General features: G+C 34.8%; 1 protein-coding gene across 2 annotated transcripts; it reads left to right on the top strand.

The window, feature by feature from the left end:
• The first annotated feature begins 19,561 nt into the window (after positions 1 to 19,561).
• On the top strand, positions 19,562 to 20,877 carry LOC122040189 (CEN-like protein 2). Of its 2 annotated transcripts, none has more exons than XM_042599539.1 (4): positions 19,562 to 19,855; positions 19,957 to 20,018; positions 20,182 to 20,222; positions 20,324 to 20,877. In XM_042599539.1, exons 1-4 carry the CDS (start codon positions 19,655 to 19,657, stop codon positions 20,542 to 20,544), a joined length of 525 nt encoding a protein of 174 aa, XP_042455473.1. In that variant the 5' UTR covers positions 19,562 to 19,654; the 3' UTR covers positions 20,545 to 20,877. The 2 variants fall into 2 exon arrangements, with proteins under 2 accessions (XP_042455473.1, XP_042455472.1); XM_042599538.1 differs by having other exon boundaries at positions 20,182 to 20,255.
• The last annotated feature ends 846 nt before the right edge of the window (positions 20,878 to 21,723 follow it).

The following is a 21,723-nucleotide window of genomic DNA, read 5'->3' as shown; positions in this document are numbered from 1 at the left end:
ACTTGTAAACATCTAAATATGTTAGAACTGATGATAAAGTATCTTTCTCCTTTCCGCTTTACATGAAATGCTATCATTAGTTACTTAGGATAAATTTATCGATTTGGTAGTAATTGGAGTGACAATGATAAGTACAAAGGGGAGGACAAACTTTTTTTTTAGAGTGGGGTGTGACCTCCGCACGGCTCGTGTCACGGCCTTGCGGATTCACATGACCCCCCTACCTCTTCCTCTCAACCAAGGTGGCACGGTCATGTGGATTCACACGGTCGTGCACCTCTTCCTCTCGGCTAAGGGGATACGGTCGTGCGGATTCACACGACCCTGCACCCCTTCCTCTTTGCCAAGGTGACACGGCCATGTGGATTCACACGGTCATGCACTTCTTCCCCACGGCCAGGGGGACACGGTCGTGTGGATTCACACAGCCGTGCACTTCTTCCCCTCGGCCAAGGGGACATGACCGTGTGGATTCACACGGCCGTGCAGCTTCGCTTGGCTCCAGGTCATGCCCTATCAGTCGAACAAGTTAGAGTAGACCTATGGGCTGAGCAGTACATAATGTGTAAGAATGACAAAATTTAAGATGTACAGTTAAGGGTAACATATGTACCATATGAGGTAAGGATAGAAGGTTGGGCATTACAGAATGTCCAAACTTGAAGAAAGAAAAGAAGCAACGAAGAAAGAAAGCGCTGAAAGCTACGTGGGACAAGTTGTTACCAACGTAAGAACAAGTAGCTGAGACCAAGTCTGAGCCCGAGTTCAAATTCGAATCCGAAGCTGAGTCTGAGAGAAACCACATATCCGTATCTATTTCAGACGTACCCAATAACGAGGCAGACTCTCCCCTAGTCAATAAATTGTATTCTATGATTGACGATTTGACTCGAGAACTAGCCAAATCTAATATCTATGTCAAGTCACTCCAAAAGAAAGTTAAAACTCTCAAGGAGAAAACTAACCTATGTATTTGAACTGAACAAGTTCAAATTGGAACTTTAATTCAAATCCAACAACTTGAGAAAAAAAATTCTAATTTGAAAACTCAAGTTGAAAACATTAAAGGATCAGTTGAACGGTTCACTTTGGGTTCTAAGTATTTTGATATGATACTTGGAACTCAAAGGTGTTGGGGTTGCAAGGTTACAAACATAGTCCCATATTGAAAACACATGGGAAAGATCATGGGTTTATAAGAGAAAAAATATCTTCATTGGCATGAGGCCTTTTGGGGAGAACCCAAGAGCAAAATCATGAGGGCTTAGGCCCAAAGTGGACAATATCATACCATTGTAGAGATATCTAAATTCTTTTCGATCCTACAATTGGTATCAGCACCTGGACTGCCAGATACAATATTGACCTCGAACAAAGAAAGTGGGGGCTCCTATGTTCGAATCAAGAGGATCAGACACCAGGTAGGAAGTCCTAGTAGGTCGGGTGGACCGATGAGCAGGAAGCCCTGGTGGGTCGAGGATCGGACGTGGGAAGCCTATGGTCCTTTGTTTGAGGGGGATTGTTGGGGTTGCAAGGTTACAAACATAGTCCTATATTGAAAACACATGGGAAATATCATGCCTGTATAAGAGAAAAAATATCTTCATTAGCATGAGGCCTTTTGGGGAGAGCCCAAGAGCAAAACCATGAGGGCTTAGGCCCAAAGTGGAAAATATCATACTATTGTGGAGATATCTAAATTCTTATCATACCATTGTGGAGATATCTAAATTCTTTTCGATCCTACAAAAGGGACGTATATAATTGATCCGGACTTTGATACAAGGCTAAGGCTCGATTCAAATTGTATATTTCATTAGTGAATCAAATGATGGAACGAGTTCAAGTATGAGTCCCTAAATCAAGCTTGGTTAATCAAGTTACACCAAATCAATATTGGATCATTAAGAATCAAATTCACTACTTAGATAGACCATATCGATATTATAATTCAAGAAGAGTCGATAGGAAATTAATTTTTTCTTGTTAAATTGCATGTTTGCTTGATTTTATTGCTTTCTCTACATGTTTTATTTATTTCCTACTTAACTTAGAATGGTTAGCTAAGGACATATCCTTGATTGACACTTGCCCAATCTAGTACCAAAGTGAGGCAAGATGATAATACATCAGGGAAGCTTAGTTTAGGTAGTTAAGTAAGATAACACATATTCTACTTGGTCTGCTTAGCTAAGTAGAATTAACTGAAGCTACCTCGCCACATCCTAAACTAGTTAGACTAAGATTTTTCAGTAGGTTAGCTAAGTGTTCAATTTCATGAATTAGTTTTGTCTTAAAAAATAGTGGTTGCTCCAATATTCAAGAAGGTCTCCATGCCTCAACACAACCTGCAAGATGAAACTAGAAATGTGCACTTAGTAAATCAAGGTTAAACTTGAATTTAATACAAGGTCAAACTTTCCTAAGAATTCAAACTAAATTAATAAAGATAAAATTGACAACCATTTCATAAAATTTATAAGACTCCCTTGTTTAAAAATCTAGAAATGGGTGAGATAGATCTAAGATGCAATCTAGTCTATTTAAATCTAATCCAAAACCAACTCAATTAATTAAACCATAACTAAGTACTTTAATTAATTAATTAATTAATCTGAAATATATTTAATCAATACAATTTAATTAATTAAAACTTAACCAATTAATCTTAATTAATCCAAAACTAATTAATTTACTTAATTAAACAATTAAATCGAAAATTAAAATCTTAAACAACTCTATTAAATTATAAATAATTAAACTTAATTAAAAACTCTAAAATAATTAATTCAACCTTATCTTAAATAAATTTAACTAACTCTTAAATTTTAATTAATCCCAACTAAATCAATTTAATTGAAATTAAATTAATAAATATAATTATTTAACTTAAATAAATTTAATCTTAAAGGCAATTATTAATTTAACTTTAATCAAATAGACTCAAACTTAAAACTTAACTTTAATCTACAAGAATATATGCTTTTAATGACATTTAAAAGTGTCATCATATACTACTTATACCGACACTTTTAATATAGTGACATTAAGTTAAAATGTCCTTTATAGTGATGTCGTCTAAAGTCTTATGACATTTCCTAATGTTACTATAGCATAAAAATAATCACACCATTAATGTCATAAATAACTATTATAGTGACAGAAAAAATGTCACTATAAAATTTGTAATGACATTTATGCATGCCTTGTTATTATAGTAATGATGACAAATTTATATGTCCTTTAAAATCATTTAACAGGACAACTATAAGTGTTTTGTATTTTATTTATAGTGACAATAAAAAATGTCCTTAATGATAGTTTATAAGGTTAATTTAAAATGCTCCATTATGTAATTTGTAATGACACTTACAAATGTCTTCTATATTAGTCTATAAAGACATTAAAAATTATCATTAATAGTTATTTATGATGATTTTTTGAAAAGTCTCTAATGGATTTTATATTCTATTATGATATAAAAATGACATATATTATGAAATATGTCATCCATTTTCATGACATAATATTCACGCATATAACATATTAACATAAATACACATAAAAGTTTTAAAATAGAAATTAAAGTACTAATCAATAATTGTCATTAATTTTCCAATCCATAAGACTAATAAATTTGTCACATCAAAAAATATTTATATATCAATTACAAATGTACCCAATGTATTTAGTTTAAGAACTAGCAAAAAATCAAGTCTCGTAAAGCAAAACATAACCAAACTTGTGGTGCATCTTCATTCTTCAACCATCGCTTCTTAAACAAAATCCAATATTCTTGTCACCTACAATAAAAATTCATATATTTGTGTAAATAAAATAAAGTAAAAAAAACATAAACTAAAGAGATTAAAATTTAATTTGAACTAGTGAATATTTATCAAATGATAAGCCGGGAAAGCTCCACAACATCAAATATAATTAGTTTTAAAAGACACTAACATTAACATTTACCTTACTATTGTGCCACAAAACTCCAAATGCACCTAGTAGAAGTCTTCTTCATTAACCGTCAACTGCAAATATAATTAAAAAGTGTCATAACATGATGGACATATATAATAAATAATAGTTCATTAAAAAGTTGCACATCATACCAAATGACAAGGCCAAGCTATCATTCCTCCAAGTGCATCCTCAAACCTTTGTAAAAGATCATATGGCCTAATCAAACTTTCTTCCCATTCTAGGACAACTAGAACTTGTATTTCACACCAATTTGGTCCCAACACCTGTCTTCCTACTTCAGTATTTGGATCCATGCTACGAACAACTCCTTTTGCCACAATTTTCATCGAATCATATAGACTTTTTATTGAGATAGAGCATCCAATCTAACAATGAAAAAAGAGAAGGTTATGATGAAAACAAATATGATATACCATCAGCAACAACAATTATGCTACATAAGATTATACATTATTACTCAATCTAACTGAATTCTCAACTTCTCACAATAAGCAACAATACACATACTGGAAATCAATAACTGACTAACTCAATATAATTATAATCACACAAAAATATATATAGCTTAGAAGAAAGCAGACTCTAAATTATTAATACAAGTGAATTGGCAGTAGAATGAAATTTTTGTAGAAAGTAAACAAGACTTGAAAAATCTCACACAAAAACATAGCTTACAAGAAATTAATAAATGGCTAACTCAAGATAATTATAATCTCACACAAAACATATATAGCTTACAAGAAAGCAAACTCTAACTCATTATGGCACGTCAAATAACACATAATATCAAAATAAACAACGAAAAAGCATTTATGCATCTAACTTATATTCTTAACCCCAAGACCATGCCGAATCAACAAAGTACTAACTCAATATAATAATAAAGTAATAAAACTAGATAAAGACTTTACCCTTAGAGATAAACTAACTGGATCAGGAAGTAATGGACTACTAGTTGATGTTGTGTGTTGTATACTATTGTAATTTGAACCAAGGTTTTGGTTTGATTGATTGCCAATCTTTGATTCTAACATTGCAATGTGTTGGCCTTGCTTTCTAACTTGTTCATCCATTTTTTCTAACTTTGTCCTTTGCTCCATCACTATTCGGTTGCATGTACTATGGCTTGGAACTTCTCCCCATAAATCAGATGGGTTAACACCATCACCAAACATACGTACTCAGCCAGCAAGTTGTACTTCAATTGGATACATCCAATGATAATTTAAATAAAACAATATCATTAAGAGAATTGTTTATTACCTTTCAATTGGATACATCCAACGATAATAAACTGGTCCAGCAAGTTGTACTTCAGTAGCCAAATGTACAGTCAAATGAATCATTATGTCAAAAAATGACGGAGGAAAAATTTTCTCGAGTTGACAAAGAATCACCACAATGTCTTTCCTCAGACGAACCACATCAGTAGGAGAAATTACTTTACAACATAGCTCTCTGAAATACCTACACAATCTGATCAAAGGATTCCGAACTGATTTAGACAAAGTTTTACATAGTGCTACCAGCAACAACTGTTGCATCAAAATATGGTTGTCATGACTTTTTAGACCAATTAATTTTGCTGGTTTCAGTTGAACGCATCGTGAAATGTTAGATGCATAACCATCTGGAACTTTAACTTTTTTCAAAACCTTGCAAAATGTACCCTTCTCTTTTTTCCCCATTGAATAACAAGCTGGAGGTAGGTAAACTCTACTCGGTCCCTTCTCAATAGGATAAAGTTATGATCTTATCCCAATTTCTTGTAAATCAAGACGTGATTTAATATTATCTTTCGTTTTCCCTTCCATATGTAGCAATGTCCCACAAATTGATTTGCACACATTCTTTTCAATATGCATAAGATCAAGATTGTGACGTATCACATTATCTTTTGTGACGTATCACATTATCTTTCCAATATGGTAAATCGAAGAAAATACTCAGCTTTTTCCAATTGAATGGTAGTTCTGGATTATCATCAACTATTTTTCCAAATTTCAATTTAAAATTTTTTAACTCATTGATCACTGTGTCTCCTGAAAGTATTGGTGGTGGTCTTCCATACTCTTCTGTGCCATCGAAATGTTGAGAATCTTTGCGAAACTCATGATCACTGTTTAAAAATTTACGGTGACCCATATAGTAATATTTTTTACCATTTTTTAACCACCGTGAATGTGTAAATTTGTGGCACACCGGACATGCAAATTTACCCTTGGTACTCCATCCAGATAGGGTTGCATATCCAGGAAAATCACTTATCGTCCATAGTAATGCAACATGCAATTTAAAATTCTGCTTTGTCGATGCATCATATGTTTGCACTCCTACTTCCCACAAATCCTTCAAATCTGCAATAAGGGGTTGCAAGTAGATGTCGATGTTATTTCCAGGAGCAGATGGACCAGGTATTAGCAATTACATAAAGTATGGTTGTTTCATACACATCCATAGTGGAAGATTATAAGGCACTAAAATGACTGGCCACGTACTATGCACCGCACTCATATTTTTAAATGGATTAAATCCATCTGAAGCTAATCCTAGCCTTATGTTTCTAGGATCCTTCGCAAATTCTGGGTGGTTATGGTCAAATGTTTTCCAAGCTAGGGAATCAGCTGAGTGTCGCATGTAGCTGTCTTTTGTGCGAGATTCAGAATGTCATCTCATATGGATGGCGGTTTTGTAGGACATGAACAAACGTTGTAACCTAGGCTTTATTGGAAAATACCATAAAACCTTACATGCAACTTTCCTCTTGTCACCAGTAGGATCATCTTCAGATGTTTCCCATCTGGGCTCATTGCATGTTTTACAGAGAACTCTTTCCTTGTCCAACCCCCAGTACAAAGTACAATCATTAGGGCAAGCATCGATTTTTTCATAACCAAGTCCTAATTGCTTCATCAATTTCTCTGCTTCATAGTATGACTTTGGTAAATCTTTCATGGCATTTGGAAATGCTTCTCTCAACAAATCCAAAAGCATATTAAAGACTTTATTGGTCATTTTTCCAAGACATTTTAAGTGATGCAAGCGAATGATGAATGCAAGTTTTGAGAATTTCTTACATCCGAGATATAACTCCTTTTGTGAATCATCAATTAATTTATAGAATTTCTCGGCCTCCCCAAACGGAATATCTTTATCCTTTTCAAATCCTGCTGTATTGATTGTACTACCGTCGTGTTGTTGGACCCCAAAAGCATCATGAACTAGTCCCTCCATGTTATCTACATCATCACGAGACAGAACCGAACTAGATATTGAAGGTGCACTACATGTTATCTCTCCATGAGCAACCCAGTGAGTATAGCCTTTAATAAATCCATCAACTGTCAAATGATCATAAGCCTCCTCTCTTGAAACACATATGTCAATCTTACATCTTGCACAAGGACATGCAATTGTTCCATTTATGTTTGCATTAGAAAATGCAAAATCTAGAAAATTCTCAAGTCCTTTTCTGTATTCCTCAGTTTGTCTTGGTAAAAACATCCAACCTTTATCCATCACAATTCCAGTAAAAATATGTACTAAAACTGGTTCAACAAAAAAATAGATTCAGTCAAAAAATAAAAAAACTCAACAACCAATATAGTAACTAAAAAATCTATTTGTAAACAACTCAAAAACACTAAATATTTTATATATAAACTGCAAACATGTTATTAAATAGATTCAGTCATTGTGATAAACATGATAAGTCAATAAGATAACATGATTTCAATATCTCAATAGATGTACGTTTATTTTTAATTCTAGAAACATAGAAAAAATATATGCATGATTTAGGAAGTATGCATGCACTAAATAAGCGAAGGGAAAAATATATGCTTTATTTTCTTCTTTTTCATTTTCTTTTTAGTTGGGAAGTCCCTTTTTGGATGAGCCACCAGACCATGTGCTTCCATCTCCATCAGTAGCGGTGGTGGATCATTTCACATGAAAGACAAAAAAAAAATGAGACAAAAAGAGAGAGGGGGAGCGGAAGTAGGCAGAGGAAATACGAGTGGAATCATGTCACAGTTCTGAAATCTATATAGATTTAGATTTGAACATGGAAAAGATAGAGAGAGAAGAGTATTCTCAAAATCTCATTACAATGCAAAAGTGATGTCTAAGGGGAAAAGGAGGATCAGATGGAAAGAAGGCTTTAATTTTTTGTACATGGGTTTCAATTGTTTTAAATGACAAGGAAGATTCCTTTTCAGCAAAGCAAAGCTTGACACAAATGATTCAATGGGGTGCACTAGTGGGTAGGATGCTTCCATATCCGACAACTACAAAAGAAGCAACCCTATGCATTTTACAATAGGTTATGGAGCAGAGCAAGAGCCTTGAAACCTTAATGCATCTATCTCTATGCAAGATCCCTCTTGAATAGCTTAAATATCAAGGGTTTCTCATTTACATTTTTTCTTGGAAATTTAAATTAAATTTGGCTAATGGTATAAAAGCAGCCCCTCATCTTAGTGATATGATTGGAGAGGGATATTGAACAGGGCAAACAAACTCTGAAACTTATCCTTACATCTCATCCACATATTTTTACATTTTTGGATTGGATTGAGTTGCATCTTGAGATTTGACATGTACATAGGATCACAAAGAGAGACTTCACGAAACACAACTTTGTGCTTGTGCTAAACTTTAGTTGTTCCTTTTGATCAAGACCATAGCCAGAAGGACTTGGGAGGTAGACAAATAAATGGCTTCAGGGGACCAACTAGTTGCTTGGGTTGGATGTGGGCAATTACTTTTCAGCTGGAGGCAGCAACAATGGCATAAAGACGCAATGATTAAAGGTGGGAGGAAAGGTTTGTATGTTCATGTGGGTGTCACTGTGAGCAAGACATCTCTTTTAAGTAATTAAGCACGTCAGGATAGATATATATGTTTGAATTAGGCTATTACTACAACTACGACTAAGTTTACTTTTAAATGAAGTGCAGACGAAGCTACAACCAACTTTCTATGCTTCTTTTCTTGTGGTACCAAAATTTATCCACTATTCTCTCATGATAGAAACTTCATTCATTAATAGGATGGTGAGTTTAGAAACGAGGACTTCACTATAACTATCAAAGTTTTTCATAACTTAATGGCTGACAATATTATCTAATGAAGAATCATGAATGGTGTGCCAATTAACAAAACAAACAGATTGCAAAAGAATAAATGTTTTACTAACTAATGTCTTCTTATAAGTATCACTAGTCCTTCTCAGCTCAATAATACAACAAAAAATAACACAGAAATCAAGTCAACGAAAGTAGAGAAGAGAGGTAGATACTGAAATCAACCTTAATTAAAACTTCCTTCAAACTAAACATATTGAAGCAAGATGTGGTTTCACAGAAATCACCAAAAATCAACAAGAAATCAACCTCTTTACCACCAAAATTCACAGCAAGAAACAAGAAAAGAAACAGAGCGTAGCTTGCAACCTAGGGCTTCAGATCATGAAAAGAGGAAAGAATAGGACCTTGGCGTCACAAGCAAGAGGGTAGACGGCGCACAGACACTTGCAACCTAGGGCTTCTGATCACAAGACGCTAGAAGAAGAAAGAATAAGGGCTCGGTGTTGCAGATGACGGGGTGGATGACAACGGGGCAAGCGGACGACGGGGCAAGCAGACGACGAGGCAGGCGGCGCAAAGGATGTCAAGGCAGGCGGCAGAATACGGGGCAGGCGGCGTAAAGGATGTCGAGGGTTGGGCGAGGATCGGGCAGGGACGATCATCGATGGAAATAATGAAAGAGGGAAGAAAAATTAGGGATCGGGATATAGGAAAATCGGGCGGGTGAGTGCTTTGTTGGAGGGAGTGAGGAAAATAATTGGCGCACGGGTAAAACATTACATGAAATTTATTAAGTGTCATAATAATATACCTAATTAGATTTTAATTTTATTAATTTTTTATTTGTAATCAATGTCATTATATATATAAAACAACTACACTTTTAAATTAACGTCATGAAGAAAGTATCAAGAAAGCCATTTTTTCTTGTAGTGTAATTTAACTCAACTTTAATTTAACCTAAGTTAAACTGAATTGATAATTAATCCAAACTTAATTCAAACTCAAACTAATTTAATTAATCTAATTCACTTAATTAATCAATTTAACCTCTACTAATTAATATAACTTAAATAATTGATTCAAAACTAATTATTCTAATTAATCCTAAACTAATTAACTCCATCATAATCATTAATTTAACTAACAAAAATCATCTCATAAAGTACCCATAGGACTAATTGATTGGCAACCTAAAATGGATGATATGGAAGATAAGGAGTAAAAATCAGTCAACCCATTTTAAACTCTAATTATAAGTTGGATCCAAATCAAATATCTTATGTGTAGAAACATAAAGATTTAGATCAATAGATGTTAGACAGAAAGTACTGTAGGCACATGATCAAAGACAAACTAAAATTTCTCAAATTGAAACTCAAGAATCTAGGATCAGTCACATTTTGAAATAACAAAAAACTTAAGGTAATCAGAATATGTAATATTGAATTAATTTCTAATTCATTATTTGTAAAGTCCTACTAATTGATAAATTTGAGTTCAACCTGCTTAGCATTAGTCAATTGTGTAACTTTGGTTATTTAATAAGCTTTTTAAATTTTGAATGTTTAATTAAAAATATTGAAAATCTTGAAATAACATTTACGGGAATTAAGAGAAATAACATCTACATAATTAATCTAACAAGCTCCTCACTTAAGGACTGTTTTCCTGCGCTTGATACTTCCACGCAATCTTTGAGAAATTCGTTCCATATCTATACAGTCTCTTGTTGTTGTCCATGATCAGTAGCAGATACTAGATACCATGTTTGTATGCTTTGACTGTTATTTATTTATATATTATGTTGAGCATGTTGGCTTCATGTAGCATGCCTGTTTCTGCTTATATATATATATGATGACTGTTGCATTGTTTGCATCATGTCATTGCATGCATGCCGCATCCTCGGCCACTCGAGAGAGTGGTAGCTGGAGTTGATGCCGCTTGTCCTGTCGTGCCGCACTCGGCCACTTGTGTGAGTGGTAGCTGGAGTACGAGCAACAGGGACCCCATCGCAGATGTAGCTAGTTAGCTACTATGCAACTATCCCCTCGGCCACTCGTGTGAGTGGTAGCTGGAGTGGTGTACAGTCTGTCACTGACCCGACCTCTCGACCATACAGGGGTCATGGTGCGGAGAGGTGGGCGGGAGTGACCATTCGTGCATACGCTGTTGTTATTATATTTATTTTGGCTGCTGCTATTTATATATGTTGATATGCTTACTTGTGTTGAGATATATTCTCATTGTAAATGTTTAGTCATTGGAAATTTGTATATACCTTGCTTATTACTTCTATAGTTATGAGCAGTACTGTAGCAGATTAGTACTAGTTTTGACCTACTATACCTAGCCTAGGATATGGTTTCAGGTATGAGCATTTATTTTGGTACTATTGTAGTATCAGCTATTTCTTTTATGAGACTGTATACTTTTGGTTCACTTTCTATTGTATGTTACGTTCATGCACTATCTCTTTCCTTACCCGCTGAGTTCCAATACTCACCACCTCGCAATTTGGTTTTCTTTCGCCAGGTAACAGGTAGATGAGTCATAGATGCTTGGAGAGTCCCAGCTGCCAGTCCCACGTCACACTCGAGGATAGTTTTCTTTTTGGGTTTTGTTATCGTTTGGATTGTATGTTAATTTTGCGTACTTTGCTTTTGAATAAGTCACTAGGGATTTTTTTGGAGTCTAGCCTGGTGGTTGCAGGTATTTTTGTTAGTACCATTGTTGGTCTCATGTTAGTATTATTTTGTGTTTTCCGCTGCGTTTACGCCGTTGTGTGTTTACTTTCAGCCGTGTAGGCTTATTAAACTGTGTGTTCTGTTGTTTATATTATATATATATATATATTCCAGCCGAGTGTGGCTGAGGTATATTTTGTATGTAGTAATGCTTCAGATTGTCACCCGTACAGGGGAAATGCTGCCGAAATTTCTTCGGACAGGGACTCCTCTGGGGCGTGACATAACATTTACGGGAATTAAGAGAAATAATATCTACACAATTAATCTAACAAGCTCCTCACTTAAGTATCTAATAACACAGCAAGAGAAAACTAAGTTGTGACACAGGAGACTATGTCATACTCACCTAAGACTCATTTAAAAAATGAGTCTAATATGTGAACTTAATTTCTTTTTAGGCTTATAAATAAAACAAATCAAAGAAGATAACTATGTTTTTCAAAATAAATATACTAAGGAATTAATTAAAAAATTTGAAATGAAAAATTATAAAGAAATTAATACATTAATGGTAACAACTATAAGAATTGATAATGATCTAGAAAGAAAATCAGTTGACTTAAAATATTATAGGAATGTAATAGGTAGCCTATTACACTTAATTGCGAGTCAACCTAATATTTTATTTGCAATTGGAATGTGTGCTAGGTATTAATCATGTGCAAAAGAATCAGACTTAACACTAGTAAAAAGAATACATAGGTATATTAAAGGTACAATAAATATAGGAATTTGATACCCAAAAATAAATATTTTTGACTTGGTGGGATACTCCGACTCATCCTATGTTGGGTGTAAATTAGATTAAAAAAAAAAAAGCATAGTGGTAGTTGCCAACTTTAGGTTAATGTCTAGTTAGTTGATATAGTTGAAAATAATATTATGTTTCCTTATCCACTACTGAAGCAAAGTACATAGCAATAAGAGAATGTGTAGTTCAACTATAATGGATGATGCATGCACTAAAAGAATTAAATTACCTAAACACTAAAGTACTAATTGATAACATATGTTCAATCCATTTAACAAAAAAATACAATACACTATTTTAGAACTAAACACATAGAAGTAAAACACCACTTTTGTTAGAGACCATGTAGCTAGGAGTGATTGTACTTAACTATGTTGAGTCCAAGTCAAACCTAATAGACATCTTTACTAAATCCTTATCTGACGTTGAGTTTAGCACCCTTAGAAGGCAACTAGGAATGTGTTCAATAGAATAATTTTTTTTTAAAAAAAATATTTTCTTCCTTTTCTTCTTATCTAAAAACTTTATATTTTTCAAAACTTTATATATATTTTTTAAAACTTTATGTTTTTCAATCCAATATTTTTTTTTCAAATCATATGCCTTTACAAAATCGTTGAGCAAGAGAATAGGGCCGGCCACCACCAAGGAAAAGAGAGGAGAGAAATAATAGATGTGTTGTTCGGTGAGGCACCTCTACCCTCTCTTTAATATTCCTTGGTCTTGGCAAATAAGGAAAGTTTTAGACATAATTAAAACTTCCTTATTTTCCTTGCCAATGGCTAATAAGGGAAATTTAATTAAAATTTCCTCTTAATCCATCTTATAGCCGACCCCTACAAGTCCTCCAAATAAGGAAAGTTTTAAACACAAAATTAAAACTTCCTAATTTGTTTCCGAAAATTTTTAAAATAAAAATTTCTCTTTTAAATTCCCTTCATGGTTGGTTATAAAAGGAAACTTTTATAAATTAAATCATCTCTTTTAAAACATGTGGATGATTACAATTAAGGAAAGTTTTATCCAAAAATTAAAATCTTCCTTTTAACTACAAATAAGGAAAGATATCAAACATTTCTCTTAATTCTTTGTAGAAACTATAAAAGGAAAGATTTAATTTTTAAAACTCTCTTTTAAAATCATGGCTTCCACATAAGGAAAGATTTTAAAATAAACTCCCTTTTATTTTTATTGTGGCCGGCCACCTAAGCTTGGGTTCCAAGCTAGGGCCGACCACCACTTGAACCCATCTAGCCTTGGTTTGGTCGACCCTAGCTTGGGCTCCAAGCTTGGCTTGGCCGGCCACCTTAAGGTGGGTAAGAAGTTGAGTTTAGGTGGATATAAAACTTTATTAATAAGAGGCTACAACAGGGACCGAGAGGAGGAATTGATTTTGGTCTCCCGATGAACTTGAGCTTCCCGTGTTCGCTCTGAACACCCAACTTGAGTTCATCAATAATAACTCATACCACTAAAGAGTTATTATTGAACTATCGCACCAATCTCATATTACTATATGAGCTCCTTCTTATCATGAGTGTGTTAATCTCCCTGTGTTTAAGATATTAAATGTCCATTAATTAAATGAGTTACTGACAACTCACTTAACTAATATCTAGCTCCAAGAGTAGTACCACTCAACCTTATTGTCATATCTAACTAAGTCCACCTGCAAGGTTTACATGACAATCCTTATGAGCTCCTTAAGGGGACATTATCAACCTAGATTACTAGGACACAGTTTCATTCTATAATCAACAACACACCATATAAATAATATTATTTCCCAACTTATCGGGTCTATTGATTTATCGAACTAAATTGCACCCTTTGATAAATTAAAGAAATAAATATTAAGTATACGTGCTTGTTATTATATCATGATTAAGAGTACACACTTCCATAATAACAGAGGTATTGTTCTTTTAAAGAGTCAGTATAAAAAGAAACTACCTCAAATGGTCATGCTCAATATACTCAGAGTGTACTAGTGTAATTTTATAGTCAAGATAAACTAATACCAAATTACACTATGACTATTCCAATGGTTTGTTTCTATCCATCTTAGTCGTGAGCTATTATTTATAACTTATAAGAAACTAATAACATGATCTTCTGTGTGTGACACCACACACCATGTTATCTACAATATAAATTAATTGAACAACTATACTTAGCACATAAATGTAGACATTTGACCAATGTGATTCTTTATTTCAAAGTAAATGTTTACAAAAAACTAGGCTTTTAGTATATACTCTAACAAAGGGAACTAGAGTACTTACCCTCCATTGATCAAATATTTTTTTTATTTTCAATATATATTAAATAATTTTATAAGTCATTCAATACTTTATTTCCCTAGGCACTTTCATACCTCTATCGGAATATTATCTGGTCCAACGGTTTTTTCCATTAGGCATTCCATTTAAAGTTTGTTATACTTTTGAAGTTTAAATTCTACAACAAAAATTTAAATTTCTATACACATTTAATGTACTTAAATTATCTAAGTTAAGTTGGTCACCTAAACCTTTATTAAAAAGTTGTTAAAATACATCTTCCACCGTTCTTTTATTTCTCTATCATTTACAAGTACCCTATTATATTTATCTTTAATATATGTTATTTGGATAAGATCTCTTGTCTTTCTTTCTCTCACTTTAGCTATTCTATAAATATTTTTTCCCTTTCTTTTGTATCTAATTTTTAATATAATCGTTCAAAAATTTCATTCTTTGTTTCATTCACTATTTTCTTAGCCTCTTTCTTGGCTATTATATATTTTTTTTAAGTTTTCCTTATTCTTACAAATATATAATTTCTTATAAGCTATTCATTTTTTCCTTCACTTTCTCTTGTACGTTTTCATTCCAACACCAAAATTCATTATTTAGTGGTGCATGTCCCTTTGACTCATCGAGTATACTCTTAGTTAATATTTTCAACTTTGATACTATATTATCCCATATCGTATTAGAGTCACCATATGTTTCATCTAATACTTATACTTCTATTTTCTCCTTAAATATATTTTGTTTCCTATCCTTTAACTTTGACTACTTAATTCTAGGAGTCGTATATATTTTCTTTCTATTGATATTATATTTGAGGCATATATCCAACACTACTAACCTATGTTGGGTACTTAATCTTTCTCTAGGGATGACCTTGCAATCTTTACAAATCTTTCTATCCTTCTTCCTAACCATAAGAAACTAAATTTGTTATTTATTATTCTCACTTTTTGAATGTGATTAAGTGTTTTTATTTTTTCTTAAAAAAAATATTAGATAATATAAGGTCATATGATATCGCAAAGTCTAATATAGTTTTTTCCTTCTTCATTTCTCATTCCAAACCATAACCCCCATGTACCCTCTTATATTCCTCATTTTTCACTTTGACATGCACATTTAGATTACCTCCTATTAAAATTATTTCATTTAGTGGCATATTTTGTAATACTTCATATAAGTCATCCTAAAATCTTGATTTGATAGCTTCATCTAATCCTACTTGTGGTACATATATGCTAATTATGTTCATAGTTTCTTTCGCCACTATTATCTTAAGGACTATAAATTCTAAGTACTCTTATAATTCATCCTTTAACAAACTATGTACAATAATATTCATTCCATTTCTTGCTTTACTCGTTCTTGTGTACCATAACTTAAAATCTGAGTTCTCTATCATCTTTGCCTTCTCGTCAACCCATTTTCTCTCTTGTATATAACACACTAATTCTTCTCCTAATCATACAATCTACTCATACAATCTACTACCTCCATTGATTTATCCGTAATGGTTCCTATGTTCTATGTTCTAAATTTTAGACTATTAGTTTCCTATCATATTTATTGTTTTCCAATCTATAGTGTGAGAACTCTTACCTATTTAACACTACATCTAGATTCTCATGGAGATGTAACAGTCCATGCTAATACATTATAATCATACCTTACAATGCTAACTCATACATATTTAGCACTACACCCGAGTTTTAAAGATATAGTGGTCTTTACTGAGACGTTATAATAGGACCCTACAATGTATTCCTTCCGGGGAACAACATAAAATTAGCACAATAATTTAATAGATCCATTCATTGAACATTTATCATAGTTTTAACGTTGGTTGACAACCTAACGTAATCTTCCTTCTTTATATGGGCTTGAGACCGGCCATGACTGGTTCGTCATGGGTGGAGTTAGAGTTCTTTCATCTATCTTAGTTCAAAAATGTTCTAAGTGATTTTTGGTGCTTAAAATTTATATCTTACAACCAAATACACTAAAAAAATTTACATTGTAATGGAAATGAAGAATAAGCAACATATCCCTAGTCCCTCTAAAACTTGATCGACATGCATAGGTGCTAATGCTAGACCTAAAGATAAATCAACATCAAAATACTATAATATCACAATAGGCACCTATCAAATAAGTTGCAGCAAGGGGTAAAAAATAATTAGTTTTCCATGTTCACTAGCTAGCATTCACAAGATTTCGATCAAAGAATTGCATCTTACACTCACTAAAAAAGGTTTGGACCTCCAACTCAAAGAACACAATTATTGAATGATCTTTGTAATTGTTGTCCAAATCAAGGAGGGTTGTTATGCAAAATAATCATAAGAAAATTCTGCATATTGCCCAAATAAAAAAAAAGGTTGTCGTTGATCGATAAAAGGAGTAAAGCATAACTTATTTTTAACCGAGGAGGGCGGGATGATGTAAACAACATTGTGCTACTGATGGTGGAAAAGGCAACGAAAAGAGAGTTTCCAACCTTCTACTGAATAAGAGAAAAAGGACCTTCCTTCTTCTTGATGCTAAGATAACACATAAGGGGAAATGGTTTGTTGTTAGTGACAAAATGGGTCCTGTTTTCTTTGCTATTCCTTTTGTGTCAACTAAGGGGAAATGAGCAACTTAGCCTTTGCTTGTCTACTAAATTCACAAACGATGTCAGACATGAGAGTGGAAATAGGGAGAAAAAGTAGGTCGTGACTCTCTTACCTTCTGTTTGGATGGGGTGAGGAGAGATTCATTAATGAAAAGGGAAGGGAAGAAAAGGAAGGGGAAGGGAGGGTAACTTCCTTATATCTTGATTTGGGGTGTAAGGAAATAGTTCATTTGAGGGATAAAGGAGGCTAAAAGTTTTCCCTCGCTCCCTCCCCTCACCTCCTTCCCAAACAAGGGTAAATATTACCTTTCCTTTACTTACTCTTCCCTCACCTCCTCCAAAACAAACTGTTAGGAATGAATGAAGATAATGAAAAAAGAAATACAAAGGAAAAGAAATGATAGGTAGGGCATTCCTAGCTAAACTAACGAAAACCTAAAATTGGATTCCTGTTTAAAGTGAAACATTTTGACCATTGTTTAATCTTAGGTCAATCTATCTCTCTCAATCTAACATAAATTTGAGCTCAACTCAAATTCAACCCAATATTTAGCTAAATCCTACATTTCTACACTAAGAAAAAAAATTCTAAAAAATAGCTAAGCCCAATAATTCCAAAAAAACATGTTCCAACTCACTAAGATATCATAATTAAACCCTCTTTGCAAAATATACTAGAGAGAACTACAAGCAATATGACATGAATTAATTAGCAATCAAATCCGGTAGATAGTTGGTCGCCCAAGCAAACAAAACAAAAAAAGTCAACTTCGGAGATGGAATTAAGAAAAAAGTGAGTAGGAGAATAATCTTAGTGACCACATTGTCATATCACACCACCACTGCATTTGCTTCCATAGTTTGAAATAAATGAAACTATACAACACCTTCAAACCAATCTCATTCCTGCGCAGCCTTATTTATTAGGTGTACTTCCACAAAGATGAGCTTATTCTATGTTCGTAGTTAGTTGTGGAAACTTTATGCCTTCTTTTACTTGTTCAAGAACCATGGGATCTCTTTAACTGAGATGACACTAAGCCACTACTACTACTTTGCTGCAAAGACTGCATTCTTTCTCCGCCCTTCTTTATTCCTTGCAGTTCATCCGGAGAATATAACCAGATATGGCAAGTTCCTCCCATGGATGAAATTCGAGCTTCTTAATTCAGGCCCCCATCCCCACCAATCTCACTCTTCTCTCCACCTCTTTGCTTTAAATGATAAAGGACGTCAAGAACTCACGATTTCATTCTCCCCTGCACATTTTAAAAGAAAAAAACAAATGAACTGGATTGTTAACTGAACGACCACTTACTCCTTTTTGGCAAGGTCAGGACAAAACCAATCATAAAATAAAGTTCGATAAGATTCTCTTCTATCTTAACCTTTTTTAAAAATAAAATAAAATAAAATGGTGAAAAGAACATATCATAATACATGTTAGTGGCATCTTAATTATATGTTTATCATTTCCACTATGTATACGAAATGTTCTCTTTAACTTTGTTAAGGACGTTGAAAATTTCAAAAGATAAGAAATTTTGTGTTAAAGAAGCATAATGTTGGATGCCATGCACATTTCCTTGTGACACTTGGATACCTTATATTAACTCTAGAAGCCACCTCTTGCACAATAGAAGCCACCTGTATTCTCTCTACTTTCTAGTTTACACTATTTGTTCACTTCATAATATGAGAACACGAACCACACACTGTTGCCTTAATTACTCTTCCTAAGTTAAGTTTTCTTCAGAATCTGAGGTCAAGTTCTTGTGTATGGTAGAGAGAAGAAGAGAGTTTTACCTTCCTTGCAGCAGTTGATAATTTTTCCTCAGGTATAGAATTAAGTTTGAAGAGAGAAAATTAAATTTTATATATATATATATATATATATATATATATATATATATATATCATCAACTTGTTTACCATCCTTGTTGCCTACAGAACTGCCAATTGGGCTCAGAATATGAAATATGAGCAGTCGTCACCCGAAATTAACCCCCCGAGGAGGATGAGAGCTGTGTCCCTACCAACTGTGAATTATGTACTCCCCTCCCTTGAGACCTATAAATAGAGGCTCGAGCTGCACCTCTGCCTTGCCCAACACAAACTACTTAGTAGCACCTCTGCCTTTCACCTTTTCAGAGCAGAAAGTAATGGCAAGGCTATCAGACCCGCTGGTGGTAGGTCGGGTGATCGGGGAAGTGATCGACACATTCAACCCGACTATGAAGATGATTGTGACCTACAACTGCAACAAGCTGGTTTGCAATGGCCATGAGTTGTACCCCTCTGCAGTGGTGAGCAAGCCCAGGGTGGAGGTCCAAGGAGGTGACATGAGATCCTTCTTCACGCTGGTATTGACCCTCATCTGACCAGTCGCTTCCATCTCAATCCATCCATCTCTTTTTCGTCGCAAACGATTGGCTAATTAATGGCCGTGGCATTTATATGACAGGTTATGACAGACCCAGATGTGCCGGGGCCGAGTGATCCGTACCTGAGGGAGCATGTCCACTGGTAATTAATGAGTGTGATTTATAATTGATCAGCACATTAGTGATTATTGGATGCAAGTGAATCTCGGAAAGATATGGACACAATCTTGGAGACAGTGATGTGGCTTTTATAGTGACTGACCATTTGCCTTTGTTTCATGAATTCTGGACGGAATGTAATGCAGGATCGTGACTGACATTCCTGGCACGACCGATGCTTCTTTTGGTGGGACAATGCCCGCTCCACTCTGCGTCACTCGTATTTTTCGATAGAGATTATTTTCGATGATGATGTCTCTGTTGTCGTTTAACGAATTAATGTGGCAGGGAAGGAGGTGCTGAGCTACGAGAGCCCTCGTCCGAGCATCGGAATCCACCGATTCATCTTCGTGCTCTTCCAGCAGAAGCGGCGGCAGTCGGTGGCGGCGGCGCCGGCGACGAGAGACCGTTTCAGCACTCGGCGGTTCGCGGAGGACAACGACCTGGGGCTCCCGGTGGCGGCCGTCTACTTCAACGGGCAGCGGGAGACGGCAGCGAGGCGGCGCTGACGGGATGCGCGCGCGCACGCGAGATGCAGCGCAGTGTAGTGTGGGAGCTGTGCGTCCGTGTCATTGGGCATTAGATTTACTAGCAAAGTCAGGTGTCTTTGTCTGCCAAATAAGTGAAGCTATTGCTTTATAGATGTGGTGTTGGAATTGGAGTGAGATCGAGCAGCATGTAATGTGTCGAGTGTTTGCGTGTGGGTCTATTGGAGGGTTCGCCTGGTCGCCTTACGTGTCGACAAGGGCAGGCAAAGCGTAGACGCCCACTTGGGATGTCTCGATCGCTTTGCCAACGTTTTTCTTTCCCTTTAAATTTGATTGGAGCATGTTCATGGTCATGGTCATGGTCATGGAACTACTGAATGGTTAGTTTGCAGCAATATTTGCATGCGCCGCCTTGGCTGTCGTGCATGTCAACTCACCGGTCCATCTTTCTTTGGCTGCCAAATTTTGGCCACATCCAGCCACTCCACCACTCACAGGTGGACTGTACATGTTGGACCATGTGTCGTACGTGCTGTGGTGGATCAAACCTTGACTAGTAGTTCTTAAGTTTATTCTATTCCATGTCCAAAGTTAATAATCATATGAGATTTATCTATTGACCTAAAAATGATTCATGAAGATACTAGGGACGAACGAATGAACTTTTGCTATCATGTGTGGTGCCGAGTAGGAGTTGGCCTAGCATTTCGTCCGCATCTTAGTCCCCTAGATCACCCAATATCCCAATCAATAATGGGAGTTGTGATATTCATCTAGAATTTTCATCTAGAAAATTCATCTAGATAGATACATAAATGATGGGACCCACCATTTCACTTTTTGTGGGCCCATCATTTATGTGTCTATCTAGATGAATTTTCTAGATGAAAATTCTAGATGAATATCATTTATGGCATTCTCGTCGTCTACCATCAAGAAACCGGCCGCACGAAGATGGTCTGCTCGATCGCCTACAATTATTAATTTAATTTCCCAGCATATTTTGGCCAACGTACTGCTCGTGTAGCAATTGACTTATTTCATATATAAGTCGAAACTATCCACGAATTAATTAGACATAACACCATAGGTGATAATTATATTAATTAATGATTCTAGCTAAACCATGCATGCAGAACAAAAGCCATCGATCCCTCAAGAAAGGGATCGCGTCCTCGCAAGCAGTCCATGCAACAAAAA

Source organism: Zingiber officinale, chromosome 2A (genome assembly GCF_018446385.1).
Source record: "Zingiber officinale cultivar Zhangliang chromosome 2A, Zo_v1.1, whole genome shotgun sequence".
In the NCBI taxonomy this organism is placed as follows: domain Eukaryota; kingdom Viridiplantae; phylum Streptophyta; class Magnoliopsida; order Zingiberales; family Zingiberaceae; genus Zingiber; species Zingiber officinale.
Note: the sequence above shows the minus strand (reverse complement) of the source record. Positions and strands in the feature narration are given on the sequence as shown.

Coding starts and splice junctions, on each gene's coding strand:
- LOC122040189 (XM_042599538.1), top strand. CDS start 19,655: ATGGCAAGGCTATCAGACCCGCTGGTGGTAGGTCGGGTGATCGGGGAA. Junction 19,856..19,956: donor TGAGATCCTTCTTCACGCTG/GTATTGACCCTC, acceptor TTTATATGACAG/GTTATGACAGACCCAGATGT. Junction 20,256..20,323: donor CGCTCCACTCTGCGTCACTC/GTATTTTTCGAT, acceptor TTAATGTGGCAG/GGAAGGAGGTGCTGAGCTAC.